General features: G+C 42.4%; 1 protein-coding gene across 1 annotated transcript in view; it reads left to right on the forward strand.

Annotated features, from left to right (window-relative positions):
- Window positions 1-16,055: 16,055 nt before the first annotated feature.
- ptch1 (patched 1) overlaps window positions 16,056-19,253 on the forward strand; it is a 49,932-nt gene continuing 46,734 nt past the window's right edge. The window contains exons 1-2 of the mRNA XM_073467122.1: window positions 16,056-16,365; window positions 17,780-17,972. Of these exons, the coding sequence (XP_073323223.1) occupies window positions 16,195-16,365; window positions 17,780-17,972 (364 nt within the window). The 5' untranslated portion in view covers window positions 16,056-16,194. The remainder of the gene's footprint in view (window positions 16,366-17,779; window positions 17,973-19,253) is intronic.

Here is a 19,253-nt window from a genome sequence, read left to right on the forward strand (position 1 = left end):
CGGCGCAGCAGTGGTGAAGGTTATGTGAGTCTGCTCATATCGCTTGTTTACTCAGGAGAAAAAATATGGCAGAAATATCTGAGTGACAGTTAAAAGTATGGGGATATTTCCCATAATGTCATCTTTTTCCGAGAGGACAGAGAAAGACTTGAATACTATCCAGAATATTGTCATCTATTACCACATGAATTAAAATATCAAGTCATACTAATCTATTTTCTATACATTTTGTCCCTATGTGTTCAAATTGTAAGAATAAGAATAGAATAAATGACAAATTCTGCAGTATTTGTGACACAATGTTGTGTTACTCTGCTAGGTTTCATCCCATATCATCGGGCCCCCCACTGTGCCCCCATTTGAGGTCAACCAATATAGCCCCCCTGCACCCCTCACAGTCACTCTGGCAGGAAATGACTTCACACTCTGAGAATGAACCCACACCATCAGACAACAACTCCCTTCACCCAAGGTCAAATGTCGACAGAGTCATGGGGGAGTCAGGGTGTGTGTGTTTGAAATGTGTGTGAGGGCAGTCTGTGATCAGTTGTCAGCGGTGGACAGTTTGAGTGACTCATGTATTTGTGTGAGCGATTCTGTGGTATGTCAGGCATGTGCGACTGTCCGTGTGTGTGTGTTAAAAAATGTTTTGTTTGTGGTGTGTGTGTGTGTGTATATGTCCTCATGGGCAGGTGGAGACACTTTTGATCATCCGGCTCTGTTGTGCGTGTGTGTGTGTGTGTGTGTGTGTGTGTATGATGAGGCTTTTTTGGGTTTCCTTTAAAGTCATGCATGACCTCTTGTGGAATGACCACTCAAAACAATGATGGAGTGGGGCCACTCGCTTCATTCAGATGTCACGATAGTTACTGGAAGAACACTTCAGAGCGGATGTGCCCCTTTCCCTCCTCTCTGTAGAATGCATGTGTGTGTGCCTGCGGAGAGTTGTGTAACTTTGTGCAATGGACTGCTAGTGAAGACTTGTTGAGCTTTGGACATGTCTTTATTATCAACATAACATCTTGTATTACTTCTACCAGGTTTATTGAACAGCTTCACAGTTTTTATTATGGTAATGCAAAACAATAGAAAAAGAGTGTTGAAAGAAGGCATCACCAGTATTCGCTCCGTCTGAAGTGAAGCCAGAGAGTGACAGTGCCAATGGTAACAACTGGGTGCAACTTGCAAATTATCGTATCTCACCGATTGACCCTTAAACTGTGTAAGTTTAAGGAGCATTGACCCAAGAAGACATTGTTGGTTTTTGCTTTGATTATCCTTTAATTCAACAATAAAACCACACAAATATTTGCAAGTCAACCATAAATTGTTTCAGTGTGACTACAGAGGGTTTTTTACTTTACTGAAAAGGATTCCCAGCACTGACTCTTTTCACTAATTGGTCATCGTCCACATTATTAAATGATTTTATTATGGTTTATTATATCTAATTTCATCTAGAAATCTGAGATTATTGATTACAACCATATTGCATAAGATGCATGCATAAGATTGCATATGATTGAAAGCTCCAGAACTGTTACTAAATGGACCTTGTGGTGAGTTTGATTTCACAACTGCTGTTTCCAAGGTCAAGAATGAACCTTGAACTTCAGCTGTAAGCCAACATGGAAAAGATGTGAATGGAGTGAATGGACAAAAATGGAAATTTCCAAACTCCATCTGGTCATAACGATTATGTGAGGTGATCAACAGGTAAAATCGACCTTGCGGTGAAGTTGCTTTTCTTGTTTAATGCTACTGGATAGATTTCTTTGTGAAGGACTCGAGTTAGAGTTTCCACGACAGTCTGAAGGATGTGACTTTATGAACGTTATCTAGTGCCTCTCAGCGCTCTGCTAACAGAGAGCAACAGTTGCTAACGTTAGTTTAGAAATGAAGCCCGCTTACATAAACTAACGACCAGCCTCCAGCACCACACAGAAGTCCCACAGAGCTCCTTTGATTTACCTGTTTTCAGGCTGCAGATGGCCCGACTTATTGTCAAAAATATAGTTTTACCACAAACATGGCTGGAAATTGTCCCGAGGTCTCCTTAAAAATACCTACAAATGCTGAAACACAGATTTGATCCACCATCACTGGCATGGCAGCCTTGTCGCCTGTAACTCCTCCACTGTCCCCCCCACCTTCCGACATGAAAGTCAGGTAATAAACGTGTAATGTGACGAGATATGACCCATTTTGTGGACATACAGTATGTGGGTGCATATGCAGAAACCTATTATGCGCACACATATTTCCGTTTAGTTTACGACTCAGTCCAGCCCCTGTTAACGGCCATGCAGCATCCCCATCTTTTTCTTGTTTGGTTGAACCAGCACATCAGCAGATTTCTGCTTTGTCCAAATGACTTCATGATTGCAGACGAGTTCAGCTCACCAGTAACGATCATATTTTATGTCCAGACACTTAAGGGAAACCATTTGTCTCGGGTGAATTTAACCAACTGTCCTACAGAATATTGCTGGGTTCTTGTCTCCTTAACGCCTGTTTACGCGTACAGCTGCACAGTGTATGTGAGGATCAGGGCGGTTCCACATTGTGCTGAGTTTCCCATTAAAATGTTATGATGTGAGGACAGAGACGAATGCTGGAACATCTGTAACTTGGATGAGGCAACAAAAGTTCCTAAACTTTGTTTCTGAAATGTTTTGTGTCTGCGCTTTCTGTCATCGTGTCACTTCTGATAAAACCAAGAACAGCCTTCATTGTGCCATTCTCCCCATAGCAAGGAAATTTTATTGAAAGGAGACGATCTGTATACAAGCACATGTTGACTTTGTTTCAGATTGTTTGACATTTCTTTGCTACACACCAGCATGGTGGTGAGACGGATGAATGTGTGTTTATCGTATGCCACCAGATGAGAACCAGCAAACATTATGTTAGGATGACTGCGTTATATCAGCTCCGAAACAGATCACTTTTTAATTCAATAAACTATTTAATACTTTCAGCTCTAACCTTCAACCCGGTCTCCTCTCAGATGGTTGCGGCAGACACCCACAGAGCACCAACGGAATCACACTTGACTTCACCACAAAAATCCCAAACAATGCTGTTTTTGACTCGAGCAGATGCATTTGCTCTGGATCGAGATAAGCTGTCAACGGCCCATTCTGTGTATACACAACAGTCCTTGGCAGTCTATGGAAAGTCAAAGCAATAATTAAAATGCGGCCAAAAAACGCTCTTCTATCACATCCAGCTGTGTTTACATCCAACCACTCCATTTGGAAGTCAAGTCAAGTCTGTCTCTCTCTTTCTCCTTATACTGACTTTCTCTCTTCCAGCCCTCCTTTAATCCCATCAACTATTTACACAATCATGCACACCTTCTTTATCTTGCAGAAGAATGGAGAAACGCTATCGCACATCATCCTGTGGCCTCGTGCATAGTTGTGTGAAGTTCTCAGCAGAGATTATGGTTGAGTATTCACCACTAACAACTTTGGCCGGGCTGCGAGAGAGTGAGAGTGATAGGAGTGCCCACATCTTGACCAGTACGCATAAATTTTGCAAGAAGATTGTTAGCAGGCGGTAATTAAGAAACAGGGATTTTAGCCGAAAGATGCTGGCGTGGGTAATTATGACGCCCCCGCTCGTGTCAGACCTCACAGTAAGCCCACCAGCCATTTAACCAAAACAAAACGAGACGCCCACAGACATGAATGTTGCACACACAGAAATCCAGGTGTGATGGTAAGATGACAGGGATAAAGGTAGGCAGGTTTCATAATTTCACACCTTTCACAGATGTCCTGTGAAGAAACCATAAATTCCCTTCCTCATCCTGATCTTGCTATCTCTGGAGATGCCCCAAACCCAACTGTGTTTGGGCTAATTGGCCACTTAAGCTATGACCTCATGGTACTGTGGGGAAAACAAGCAGATGATGACTGTGACTGTGCACTGATGAGCCAGAAGAGAGTTAATGGAGGTGCAGCGATCTGGCTGCAGGTGCTGTCTACACATTCAGGCCTGCAGCACATCTCAAGAAGTGACACTGACACGAATGAAACCTGTTTTTTCGTAATCCTCTATCATTTCCCTTTGTTTTTTTCTACTCCATAAACATAATTAGGCCATTATGAACATGCGCCACACTTGTCATAATGAGGCACAAACATGACTCGGAAAAGAAAATTAACGTTTCCCTGTTGTATCTGCATGTCAACCAGGGAGAAACAACTTACGAATAACGATCCAGTTTCAACATTTCAAGGCTGATGTGTCCCCATGAGCTTTCTCAAAATGGTCAAAACAATCCAGAATCCACTGTGGCTGCACAAAAGTGCCTTTTCCAGCAGCAATATTATCATTCTGTCAGGATGCCTAAATTCCAACTGATGCAAATAGCATCGCAATTAAAAGTTTGCCGAACATCCCAATCTCTGTAATGAGAGAGTGTTTTTGTCAGAGGAGCACTCAATCACATGCTGTCTGATGCAGTCCACTGTGCATTGCCTTCTCTCAGAGTGAAAAACGTATTTTTTTTCTGTCACCCCTTCCTCGGCCTCTGTCTCTGTCGAACATAAACATTGTCAAATAAGAGATATTTGCCTTTTTTAAAAAATCCAATTTCATAACAGTGTGGTCCTACTTTGTTTCGTCTAACATGAGAATGGTTAAATGAAAACAATAGGCACTTTAAATCCATTATTATTGTTTAGACATGACTCATTTTTATCTAATTTCCACTGAGGCAAAACCCCAAGAATCTGGAAATATCTTTTTTTACGTTGTTGTAAGTATCATGCCAGGTCAAACACTGAGACAAGATTTGCCTCATATAGTAGTATATTGTATCCAGACACATTCAATGTTGCATAAATATGCCTCATACCATGTATTGAAATATGTGGACTGAAGAATATGACCAAATCTAAGGCATATCATCACTCTTTGTCATTGAAGCATACAGTATACGGTGGAATATGGCATACAGATACAACACTAGATGATATTTTGACGTGTACATTTAACTGATTTGAATTATACTATAAAGAGCATATCAAAAGTATGAGTTGTTGGTTCATCATGTGTTTATCCCACAATATCCAAATATGACCACGTGACACAGAGATATTCCAACTCAGTATTTTAATTAATACACGACCAGCTGCATCATTTAATATCAATACACATACTAATTGTGTTATACTATAAGTTAATTGTATTTAAAGCCTGTGTTTCCATTGAATCTACCTGATAAAAGGTAAATGGGTGCATGTGTAGACATTTTAGTAACCACGCATAGATAAACAGGCAAAGTAGGTTTTACATTTTGACGACACTTTCTCTTTGTTGCGTGGAATTTCAATTTCAAAGTGCGCCTCATATTCTTCAAACACTTAAACCGACACAACATCTTGTAAATACAGGTTTATTATGCTATCAAATGTGCAGTTTGTAAGAATTTTCGCTTAAAACATTCAGAAATTAACTTAACAGAATGTAAAGAAAAAACTATTTTGACTTTATGTCAAAGACGTCTCGATATTGTGTTGCAGGGATATCTACAGAAGATAGCATGCTAAACCAGCTAATCTCCTGTGCTAGCGGTGTAAACACCAATTCTCCCCTGGTAGTCCAGCTAGCTGCACGGCTAGCAGAGCTAACAAGCTGACCGTAGCGTTAGTCAGGGATGTTAGTCAGCAGTTACTGATATGCTGTCCCTATTTGTAGGAGGTACAAATTCAACTCAGGTGGCCAATTCTTACAAATTGCACCTTTAAGCACACCCCTGCTTAATACAACTCTTACTCCAAAACTGTAAACATGTCAAAGAAGCAGTCACTTACACGCATCACTTGACAGTAAATAATCAATATTATTTGGAACATTAATATTATGAGGGAGATATTTTGTGGATGCATTAAGGAACTAGAGATAAATGCCTCCACTCTCTGTGCTGTTGGAATCATTTCTCTTAATGAAGGCTGACGCTGCTTGTTTATGAGCTTGAATTCCATTGAGGAAGGTAACTGTGCCTGCTGTTGTTAAGACTGAACTGAACAGGAGGTCTGGACAGCTTATGGGGCTCTTACCTTTAAGTGTGTCACTTTTTCCAGTCGGCCTCCCACAGAGACCCACCTCAGTTCAAATGGAAGCAAGCAACTCTTCAACCAAGGCGAATGTGCGCAGATGTTAGAATTTAAACCAAATATATTTGTTTGTGAGTGTATGTCTGTGAGTCAAAATTTCCTTTCTTTCTTTACACAATTTATAAAAATGAATTTGTTTGGGGAGCCAGCTCCATCTGTTCGACTGTGCTCTCTGCCTATTTCAGGTTGTCTCGCTCTCCTTCTTTCTTTTTCCCCCCAACTTTCTGTGTAGCCACAGCGTTGATATTGTATTAAACTGCTTATTTGTTGAGGCCATGTGTATACATTCAAAGCAGTGCACGTTTCCTGTTAACATTGGAGGCTGAACTCACTTCCAAAAATTACAGCTTCTCAGGCCAGTTCTGCAGAACAGACCACTGCCTTGTCTAAATATCAGCCAGCTCCAACATTGTCTATCCCAGATCTCAAAGTAAATGTTGGCCAAACAGCGAGGTGGACGGAGTCCAAAATAAGACTTAAATGTGCTTAAATGTCCTCAAACCAAAATCAGTAATCATATCAAATCATCTGAAGTCTACATTCACAGTTGCGCAATTTCCTTCTCATTTACACTTATTTTTAATTTATTTTTTTTGGGGGGGGGGGGACAAAATATAGAATGAAACACACATATACCGACTCAAACCAGTGGTGTTTTCAGACATTTTCGACTGGGGTGGCCCGAGTGGGACACTGACTTACTCATTTCAGTCTCCGCTTAGCACTTTTACCTGTGTTTAAAATCTAATTTTAACAGAACCTACCAATCACAACACAGCAGAGTGGTACCTTAAATGAAAAGCTCACCCAAAAATAAAAATTCAGCCGATCCCAAATTGATTTATTAAGACATTATTTATACCATCGAACTGAGGCCAAATTTGTTTCAACCACTTCAGACAGGGTGCGCACAAATGTTTTTAGCTGAGCAGCTACAGTGACAATTATGGCTTGTAAAGCAATTGTCAATTTAGGATCCTTTTTTATGTGTTTCTGTTGCATTTTAAAACAAGTCCCCATCTACTTTGGTTGCTTAGGAGAATGCTGCAATGTTGTTTTGCTGTGAAGCTCCAGAAATGTTGTGTAGACTATAAAACTTCATCTGACTTTCCATCAGCATGAGGGTGAATAGATAATGACTGAACTTTCATTTTTGGGTAAACTTATCCTTTAATGTAAAGCGTCCTCCAAAGGACATTGTACCTTCAAAAGTAGCTACTTTACGAAGAATTTAATTTGACTGTTTCATAAAGTTTTTAAATCATTTATAAAGTCAGTTGGTTTGAACTAAGGTCCTGCCTCTGATCAGGCAGATAGGCATTCAAAGTTTAGGATAATGGGGTGGCACCTTGGGTCGCACCCTCTGATTACGCCCCTGCCTGACAAATCAACTTCTTTCTGTTTTCTTTCCCTTTCTTCTTCTGTTGTAATAGTGGGTGGAATATTGTGTACTCGCATTCAATAAGTTCTTTTCCTGCCATATCAGGATGATTGCATGGAGTCATGTACTCAAGTGAGCAATGTTCACTATCTGAAGAGCCAAAAGAAACACAAAATCAACTTGAATCATTTAAAACATGTATTTTAAATGAACTGGGGCTGCTTTCTTTCCGTGGAGAGTTTACCTATTCTGATTAAAACAGTCAAACATAAGCATTTTCGGTCTCACGTTATGTTGCCTTTGGTTCTTTTCTCTGAGTTGCTGCTCAGCGGAGAATGGTGGAACCTCTTGGATCCTCTCGGAGCTGCTCTGATTGCGCATTGTACATAAGCCGGTCGGAAATTGGGAGAGGTAAACAGAGGCCAGGCGGTGCTGCAAGCTGTCAAACAGCTCTGTGTATGATTGAAGACAACCTTGAGCTGGAACATAAACATCCCAGCAGGCTCTCGCCGTGCACTCGGCCCCTACTGCTTCACAGGCCGCCATGATGGACCAGGGGGAGCCAGCAGCTGGGTCAAGATGGAGGAGAGGGGGATAGTTTTATGACTTGGCAGAAATATTTGAAATGGTACCTGTATGGGGCTTACCGATGAGGTGCACTGAGAGGGAGATGTTTCAAGTAGATAAATGTGAAGCCTTGATGATAGAAACACACACCTCCCTTAAAATTCCAGTTTAATGCAACTTGGCTCTTATTTTCATCTATTGTCAATTCGTTTTTTTTAATTTACGATAAAATCGTAATTGCTGACATCTGGGAACACGGCAAAATTGCTATGTCATAGTCCTTTAGGGCAAAAAAACACAAGCGGTTAGATAGTCAAGTTGTAAACAAGTCAGCAGCTTCACCAGATTCTCTACATCATTTCATTTCATTTAAACACAAAAATCTTAGTTGTTATCCCTGATTGCAAGGAAAGCAATCTGTGAGAACAACTAGATTTCAGTCAGGAGAAACTAATCTAAACAGGAGAAACTGAAGAGGTAAGAAGTCTTTGGAAGTATGAACTTATCATGACGTTATCCTTACACACTTTAGGCAGGAATATTCCCGCAATGGAGTCCACTGGTGACAGCAAAAGAGGGAAGTGCAGCCAAGGTGGAGATCTGGATGGATGTGATGTGGATGTGATGAACTTGCTAATGATCAAAATTGGGTGTTAATGAAGTGTAGTGATTGCATTGATCTGACTCTGAAATTACAGCTGACAGCAGCAGAGAAATAAAGTTTTCAAGTTTGACGGCAATGATTGTCTTGCAGAGGTTGTGGAAAAATCCGAATTTCTGAAGTGTTAACGTGTGAAAAGTCTCAAAAAAAAACATGATTTTATTAGGTAAGGTAGGTCAGAGATGAACTTAAACGCTGCAAGTTAAGACCATGCCACTCTCACTAATTTAACCACCTGTGTAGACCCATATAGACGAGTCTAACCCCGTTTGTCTCAAGTTCTCACAACCCTTACCCCTAACCCTGTTCTTCTCCTCTTATATGTCCTCTCACAGTGTTACATGCCAGTTCAGTAGTAGGAATCAATGCCAGGTCCTCTCTGCAAATAGCCAGCATTCCAGTGCTCGCATGGGTCCCGCCTGGTGCTCCCGGTTTCTTCCCACCATCAAGACAATTCAAGCTTCTTTATTATACGTACCACAAGGGGATGATGATGGAGACACATGCTCATAGAGACGTGCCATCACCCTGAGTTTCAAACCCTTTTCATCTACCGAACTCGACCCCTATCATCCACCAAGCTCAACCCCTATCATCTGCCAGATGCGACCCCTATCATCCACCGAACTTGACCCCTATCATCCACTGAACTCAACCCCGATCATCCACCAAACTCAACCCCGATCATCCACCAAACTTGACCCCGATCATCCATCGTACTCGACCACTATCATCCACCAAACTCGACCCCTATCATCCACCGAACTCGACCCCTATCATCCACCGAACTCGACCCTGATCATCCATCGTACTCCACCCCTATCATCCACCGAACTTGACCCCTATCATTCACCAAACTCAACCCCTATCATCCACCGAACTTGACCCCTATCATCCACTGAACTCATCCCCTATCATTCACCAAACTCAACCCCGATCATCCACCAAACTCAACCCCGATCATCCACCAAACTCAACCCCGATCATCCACCGAACTCGACCCTCACCCTTGTCCTGTCTCTCTCAAATCCTCTATCCATTTAAATAAAACATTAATGCTATGTGATGGTGTGGTCTTTGTCAGTGAATGGATGTTTAGAAAGGACAGTTTGGTTAATAATTTGACCAGCCAAGTCAACCTAGAGAACAGTCACAAAAGTGGAAAAAATTAAAGGTTGTGCAATGCATGTGTTTTACCATCAGTGCTGTGCAGCTAAAGCCACATGTGCTCTATGGGCATACATCAACGAATGGAACATATCACATGATCTTTTATGCACCAAGAACCCTTCGCTCCAAGGCATCCATACACTTTTTCTTTTTTGTTTTGTCTTTGGGATGAAGGAGAGACAGAAAGATTAAGAGAGATGGAGAGAGAGAGCGAGAGAGAGGACATTCTTACTTAATTGGGATCTTGAGTACATTTGTTTTTAATAAAGAGGTGTGCTTTGTTTGCATTCTCTCGCTCTCTCTTTCTGCTGTTTTTCCCCCCTTTTTTTCAATGCACTTCACTGAAAACTTCACTTTAAATGTGAATTACTGCCTGATCACCCTGCGCCACTTCTCCATCAAGATGAGAATGTGGAAATATCTTAAGTTAATGGCTATAAAACTGATTAGAAATATCTAATCATGTCTCTACATCACGCCCTGCAATGAACCTGAACCTAGAAAGAGACTTTGACTTAAGGATATTAATATGTTGGCACACTTCTGCTTTGAACTGTAATCCACCTGCAAATCATAAATAAGCACATGCACTAAACAAGGTTTTTCCCATGGCTGCTAGCCAGACACCAGCCTTGAGGGGTGTGAAGGGCCCTTCTAGGGGCCTGAAAAGTTGTTTGGTGTATGAATGAATAGTTCATCTCTTGTCCTCATTAGAGAATCCATGCAGATCACGAAACTGACTATAGATAAAAAGGATGATTTAACGATCAAAGAAAGGCAAACATTAATCACCAGGAGTCTGATTCTAACAGCTGATATAACATAACATGTAACCACTATTAACCTAACCTTTACCCTGAGAGTCACTAAAGACTTAAAACTACACTAAAAAACAGTGTTTTTCTGACCTACCTCTGACACTGTGTGGTTAAAAGTATGTCACAGGAAATACAGTATGCTACCAGTATACACCAGTACATCACTGGAGCAAGGTGAGAAATTAAACCTCTGAAAGTCTGCAAATAAGGATATATATATATATATATAATCTTGGTAGCAGCCCAAAGAATCAGGCATATTTAGGTGGCTAGTATCATTGAGTGAAGACAATTTGATGCAGATCCTAGATCTGGTGAGCTGAAATCCTGGTTAAGCAGTTATGGGTGGTTTAAAATGTAGTGATACAGGCCTATCGAGTTTGATATTGGATTAGGCTTGTCTGAATTAAAAGGGATTGCTTAACCTTGGTGGAGGTATGCGCTCTACTCTCTTGAGTGTCATTCCACTTTAGTTGGTACTAATGGGTCGGACCACATCTATCTTTAAACGCGACCTTCACTTGGATCTCAACTACTCACTTGTAAAGTTTCTTGACTGCATCTGGCATTGTTGTAACGCTATTGCATTGACAAAAATCTGTCCATAGACACAGACATATAAAGACCTGGCGTAATTCCCATAATGTGTCCCAGTGTAAAGTGTGCTGGGGGACACTCCTCTGTTTCTGCTCTCCTTTCTTGGACCGCGCCCATCGTCAAACTCAACCTTCATTTTAAAGTGCTCAGAATCGCTTCTGTTGTACTTCCCACTACAATGGGTGTCTCCAGAACCACATTTTGCCATGATGACACACACAAAGACTCACAACGTGAAGACATTACCAGCAGACGCTGTTTTCTTTCTTACTTTCTTAAAGGCCAAGGTCATATAACTGCTTGCTTTTTGTGACCAACAACGCAAAACCTAATCATATTCAGTTTACTATCATATCAGACAAAGAAAACCACCAAATCATCAAAACTGAGAGGTTTGAACTTGAGAATGATTCGTGTAAAAATCAACTAAGTAATTATTTCGGCTCTGTACAGTACGAGGTTTCAACAGGATGACACAGCAGATGAATACATAACCTGTTAAAATGACTATGACTTGTTGCTGACCTACCACTAATTTAATAACTTTTATCTTGCTGCTTTTACTTGGCCTGAATAAACTCCTTGCCCTCTGTGCTCACAAAAATCTGAAATCTAAACTTCTGCCTGCGATGATAAATTAAAAGAAGCTGATTTGGATTGAATCCCTCCATACTTGGTATAATTCCTAAAGTGAACAATTAGTCCATCTGATCCATATTAGCACATGATGGTACATGAAAAAAAAAAAGGAAATATGCTCATGTTTGGTCAAGGGTGTTTTGGCATCTTATGTGCATACGTATTTCATTAGTTCACACAGATGCTTGCAATATAATCTCCCAGAGCATTTTTACTGGCATATCTTTACAGCCTCTACACTACAGTACTCAAAGGGGAGGACAGTTTTCCACAATGACCTACGGCACTTTGATGGAGTCCTACAGCGTAACCATCATGACTACAACATGAACATGTCTCGCACAGATATGGTGCTCCAGTTATAAACCCCATGTTCCTCTGAGACAGGCCTGCTTCTATTCAGGGGTATTATGGGGCATCACAGCCCACCCTTGCTCCACCTTGGCTGCCTTTTCCCACTCAAACACCAAACCATAGATATCTGATGGCCGGTGTAATGATGTGAGTGCCGCAGTAGTGATTCCAAAGAAAAATCAAAATGTTGATGGGACTGAACGGATAACTTTGTTTGGATAACATGTCATCTGAGCATTTCTGAAAGAAAAACATCTTTTAGGCAGGGTGGGGTCAATCGAGTTCAATTTGTTTAGGCTGCTGACCAATAAAAAGATACAGAGAACCACAGATTTGCTTAAAAATAGCATTCAGGGAGAAGCAAAATATGTCTCTATTTTTATGTCAAGGTCACTGTCAGTTTTCAAAAACTTACAGTGAGTATTTCATCTGTGGATGTGATTGAGTGTGCATGAGTGTGATGTCATGATATTTGTAGCGTACATTTGTGTGTACATACCTCCATATAGTATTAATACACATTTAGCATGTCTGAGTCATGTGTGCATGCCTTGAAAAGCATACACATGTGCTTATATACTCTAGAAATTAACTCATTTCACTCAGTGATGGAAGTAACTAAGTAAATCTACTCACTTACTTTTGAGGTACATGTACTTTACTTTAGTATTTCCATTTTCTGCTACTTTATACTCCCACTCCGCTACATTTTGGAGGCAAATATCGTACTTTTTACTCCACTACATCTATTTGATAGCTTTAGTTACTAATTACTGTACTTCTCAGATTACATGCTGCATTTAATTGAATCAATTTTGTCAGCAATCAGAAAAAAGACAACAACAAACAAAAAACATTCTGAAAATTAGAAAAATGCTGAATATCGGATCCGATAATCCTCCAGGCAGTTTAATGGGCGACCCATGGTATACAGTAGGCTACCTACATACATGTGTATACGTTACTGTTACTTGTACTTTTGACACCTTAAGTATATTTCATGCAACTACTTTTGTACTTTTACTCAAGTAAAAATTCAAACGCATGAGTTTTACTTGTAACACAGTATTTCTCTGCTGTGAAAGTCTATTGCTTTTTCTCAAGTACACGCACTTCTTCCACCTCTGGTCTCAGTGTGTCTAAATGTGAGCATGAACTTATATGTACACAAGCACTACATGTGTGTGCACCTGTGCATGTACAGGTGTGTGTTTTACAACAAACGTGTTTTTTTTACAGTGTGTAAATCTCTCCCTCCCTCCCTCCCTCTCTCTCTCTCTCTCTCTCTCTCTCTCTCTCTCTCTCTCTCTCTCTCTCTCCCTGTGTCACTCTCTGACCCAGACACGGGATGCTGCTGTGCATGGGTTGGTACTGTTTACAATTTTAAGGCTAATCACGTGACAGAGTCAGAGGGTCCTGCCTATGGAGCGAACGGGACCACCCACGTGGCCCAAGAGGGAGCAGCCATGTAATTGTGAGTGAACCTTTTTTTTCCCGACACAGAGCAGGATGCCCGCGACCAAGACGGATTACGATGCGCCTTTTTTTCTCCTCGCAACAATAAAACAGTTCTTTTTATCTTCATCATAACTGACACGTTGCGGACTCTGCGGGGGGCGGATATCACGGATTTGTTCGGAAAAGCTCTCCCCACCTGGACTGAAGATGGTAAGTGCGCGGCTGGCAGCCAGACGAGCCGCTGGCTGCCGGGCTCGGATGGCTCAGGTGTGAAGTCTGGGCTGCTGAGAGATGAAGAGACTGTGGTCCATCAAGTGGCGGCACGGGCTAATTACCACTCAGCTACTTTTGTGTTGTTATAACTGCTTTAATCTCCACATTCGCTAGACTTTGTTTACTGGAGTTAAATGAGGTGAAATTAGCCTCTTTTTTGAGGAAAAGTTTAAGTTCTGGACCGAGTTTGATTTGATTTTTAGATCAATTTGTCTTGTCATTTTTATTTTAAAGATGAAAAGTACATTTAGGCAAGAAAATGTTGTTTTGAACATATACGAATACGTTTATGTCTATTTCTTTAACCTGGCAAACATTTAAATTCCTGTCTGTGCGCGTATTTTGTTGCAAAATCTGGCGAAGGCAACAAAATCGTCATGCAAAAAAAGTCATAAAATGTGTCTATCTGCATTAACGTACTTGATAAAGGGTGAGTGAGGAGACATGTTGTGACAATGTAATAATCCCATATAGATGATTAATGGTAAAGATATTGGTGGATATCACAGGTCTGTGTAGCTGGAGGTCAGGATTCAGAGCTTTCAACGTCACATGCGTAAATGCGCGGAGCTTGCATCTTGGGCATTTGTCTCTGCAGCTGGTCTCCGAGGAATATACTTTGAGGTTCTTTATTTTCAACTAGATCTACATACAAGCACAATTGTGATAGTGTAACACCGCATAATAAGAGACTCTATCAATTAACTATGAAGTCAATAATGAGGAAAAGTAAGCGTTTCCATGCGTAATTGCGCGTAAATCACACGTTCTGTAGTTTTTTGGGAAGAAGTTTTAATCAGAAGACAAAGCTCTTCATTGACGGACTTTTTTGTTATGCCTAAACAAACTAAATAAAAAAACCTCTCTTTGTTTGCATGACTGAATAAACAAACAAACACAATTTCAAATTTCATCAATTCTTCTTTGTTTATATGTGGCGGACCCTGCCACCTTTCTATCTTCAAACAGCGTTCTGGGGACCTTTTTTTACTCTGAGAATATTTTGTTTAATTCAGTTGCGGAAAAATACATGTACTGAGTTTGTGTTATTGCCTCATTAATATTTTAAATATTCAAATTCTGAGTTTTAATTCCTCCTCTAAATCCATAACTTTATTTATCGAAATCCATTAATATTCAACATTTAGCCTGTCATTTGCCTATAAATCTAAATTAAATAACACCACTCATTATTTGTCAATAGCCCTGTATGAAGAGCAGCCTATACACTACAGTGAGTATGACATTGTAACACCACCGCACTGTAGGACCTCCCCTTGAACCGCTGTAATTTGAGGCTCAACTACCACCATGATGGTGGTGGTAGGAAAAAAAAATCAAAGTTAAAAACTGCAGTTCTGACATTCCTCGGCCCCTTCCGACGCACAGACCGTGTACCTCGCCTCAGACTTCAGCTCCTCTCGGGCAAACGTTTCTGTCCAGCGACGGGACTCGGTGCGGAAAACCAAAACACCAAACGCACCGAGCGGGTTTGGCTCTGAGCGAGCCTCCCCTGAAGTTGGAGATGCACACATGAGGTCTCTCTGCCTGGGTGGTCTCTCTACTTTAGTGAGCTGTTGCTAAGCAGCTAATAATAGTCGTGTTTGCTGAGTAATTTTTGCCCTTCTGGAACCAATCAGATGCAAGAAAGTCCTGCAATCTGACAGCCCCAGAGGCGGGATCTCGAGTCTTTTTTTTTTTTTTTTTCTATTTTCACCCCTCCTCCTTCTCTGCCTCCAAATGGAGAGAGGTCTTTTTCTCCTCTTCTATTGAATCTCAGAGTTGGCCGTGACGCGCGGCCCAGGGGAAGACCACATAGATCTCACCAGAATGCTACGACCATCGAGGTTTCTTACCCGACGACTTGTGTATGGGAATCGCTTTGCGCACGTCGCTTTTTGAGAGAAACACACTTTTTTTAAGAGACACGGTGAATGCGGTGAAAGCGGTGGAGACCTCCGGATCACGAAATGTTGGGATGGAAGGCGCAGACTTTGACTCGCCGTCTCCAACAGGAGTATGAAGTCCTACTTCACGGGTGTGAGATCTCCGAGAGTGAAACTTTGTTGCCTTGGGATATCGCTACACGCTTTCGGGGAAATACTATAAAGTGGGAAACGGTAACCATCTCGCAGTCCCCGCAACATGGCCTCGGCTGCTAATGCGCCCTCCGAGCAGGAAAACAGAGACCCCGATCGGCCGAGGATAACGCGGAGGAACAGGGGGGACTATACCCGCAGCACACCGCTGGATTTGGAGTATTTGCAGCGGCCGAGCTACTGCGATGCGGGCTTCGCTTTGGAGCAAATAACCGAGGTGCTTATTTCTCATCTTTGCCTGGAAAAGAGCTTTTTAAAGTCTTGGTTTCATTGTGTTCACCGACAAAAAGTGGCCAAACTATGTCCAGTCGCTGCTAGGTAACGGGACGGGCTGGGCAAGGGGGACGCAGGGGTAAGGCAAGGTTGTAGTGAGCCGAGAGTTGTTTTGTTTCACTTCGTGCACCATTCACACTCCTCCGGCGCGACCGGCTTCTGTTTTGTTTTGTTTTTTTAAGGACGTGGATCGGGGTTGTATTTGCAAACACAGCCGCTCGATTGTTTCCCAGCGCCAACATCCCGACACTCTTAACGGTGTGAGGCAGGGCAGAACATGCAGCTCTCGGTCACAGGCGAGCACACCACCGCTCACTGTTTCATAACATCCAGCTTCTGCGTAAAAGTTAAAGGTTTGTATGACAGGATCCGATCTACTAAAGAGATGAGGAGAAGGAAAAAATAACCCATGTGGCTGGCCCTCTTCCGCTCACAAATATTGTGAGTCCCCCCGTGATGGCTCCTCCGCTCCCCCATTGAGGCCGGAACACACGGGCTGCTGCCGGACGGGGACTGGAGTGGTGTGTGGTGGTGGTGCCGCTGGTGGTATTTGTGGGTTTTACCACATGCACCTTTTCAGGGTATTTAACATCACGGTTTGATGTGTGGGGTGTGCGTGGGGGCCTTAATGTAGTCAGCTTCAATGACAGATTACACTACTCCCTAAGTATATGTGGACTTTTATTAAGGTATCTTGCAGGATCTTTAGACCCCGTGGGCTATATTTTTGCATGTGGACATCTATGTTTGAGACACAAGGGAGGCTTATTATCACAGGGCCACCCACTATATAATTCTGCCTTGACAGCTGCCCTCCCTTGTATTTACTTCCATCTACTCTGGAGGTTCAGCTGCAGACCCATTTTGGAGCATTTCAGCACCGAGTGTCAGTCAGTCTGCCTGGTCTTTAACGTCTCCATAACTTCTGGCTGTAGCAGTGAAATGACAGACGTGCATCAGGCTGTGTGTGGGGTGCCCTGCAGGGGATGGAGATATCTTCCTCTTGCATGTATCCTGCTAAGGTTACAGTTTATACATGTTACTGATATGACAGAACCTGTGGCTCTCACTCCGGGCAGTCCTCGGTGGTTTCTAGGCGGTCCTCGGCAGATGTGTGTGTGTTTCATTCATCGCAGGTTGGCGCAGCAAGACCGTGGATGTGTTTTTGTTATTTTGATCGCAGCTTCCCCGCAGAGATTGAGACTCTTTGACATGAACGCACTGGGACCACCAGTGGTGTGTCTTTTCCCTGTGTAACTTCTCTCTTTGAACCCCTACAGATTTACCTGTCCAGGTAAGTGCTTTACATGTTTTGTGTTGCAACAGACAGTAACATCAGAACTCTTGTCTCATCATAGGGGAAGGCGACTGGGAGGAAAGCACCTCTATGGCTGAGAGCGAAGTTCCAGAGACTTTTATTTAGGCTGGGCTGTTACATACAAAAGAACTGCGGAAAGTTTTTGGTTGTGGGCCTCATGATTTTCGGAGCTTTCGCTGTGGGCTTACGGGCAGCTAATTTGGAGACGGACGTGGAGAAACTGTGGGTGGAAGGTAAGACAAGCTCATTTATTACTGTCTGTATTTCTTGTTTGTGTTAGTCTTTATTTAAAGTTTGATATTGCATGTTTTGGAAGGGCATGCACTGGAAAAAGAGAGGGTTGGTGGGTGCTGCTAAACAAGCCAGGGGGATTGTTTATTGTTTGTACCCTGGCAAGAGGCCAAATGAAACTTGTAAACAATTAAATTCATTCCGTTTATTACATCCATGCAGCTTCTCAAAACTATATTAGATGCACACACGAGATGTGCAGGGGGTGACTGTAACTGCACTCAGAAGTAAGGTGGTAATTAAGTTCATAAGCAGCTTTTGGGGGAGAGGAAATTTTTGTCAAAGCCGCCATTTTGTGAGAGAGTGTGTGAGTGAGTGTGTGTGAGTGTGTGTCTGCCTGCCCCCAGCAGTTGAATGCTTGGAGACTGTGTGTGGTCCCGTTTTGGACAGCTCTCAACTTTCCAAAAAGATTTGTCTCCGGCTGCAGGGAAAAAGCGGAGTGAGGACAGGAACTGGTGTTTTGCGGAGCGGGGAGGCTGCTCACTTGTTGTTTTTGTCAGAAACGACTTATGAAGTCTGAAAAATTTGAAGGCAAAAGGGGAACCGTGCGTATGGGTGGTGCTTTCGGGGGGTTAGGGGAAGGGGCTGTGCTTTTTTCCTTCCCTTTGATCCGCATTCCTGCACTTGGGGCTAGAGTTGGCTGTAGGAGTCATGAATGGAGGAGCAGATTTTGGTGCTGAGTTATTGAGTAGTATTTTTTTTGGCCATGAATAAAGAAACCCGATGTGTTTGTGCCTGGTTGTTGTCGTCACATTTGTGTGGCTACCTTTCCGTCTCCCGCTCTCCCTCGAATGAAAAAAACAAAACAAAAATGCGTAGCTCATGAGATCAAACTTGAAAGCAGAACGGGGTCCTGTGCAGATCAAACACCCCCACCTCCTCACCGGGTTGGCTGTTCTCTCCTTGCGTGCTGCTGCAGGGGTCTGACAGACAGCGTGTTGGTCTAATCTGTGGCGCAGGCGCAGTTGGCAACCGTTTGGGGCGAAGGGGAGCCTCTTTAGCACAGGACTCCTGATTGGAGTCAGAGGAACACACTGTTTTTACACCCCTTTTCACATGTCAGACCACGGTCATGTGTACTACAGAGAGGGGGCACCGTATGAAACTGAATGTTAACGGCGAGACAGAATAAGAATTTGAAGGATGTAACCTTGCGCTCTGGTAACTTGTGATTAACTTTTCTCTTTATTTACTCTTCCATGTCACAGTGCCCTTCGGAGAGC

Source organism: Pagrus major, chromosome 5, assembly GCF_040436345.1.
Source record: "Pagrus major chromosome 5, Pma_NU_1.0".
NCBI lineage: Eukaryota > Metazoa > Chordata > Actinopteri > Spariformes > Sparidae > Pagrus > Pagrus major.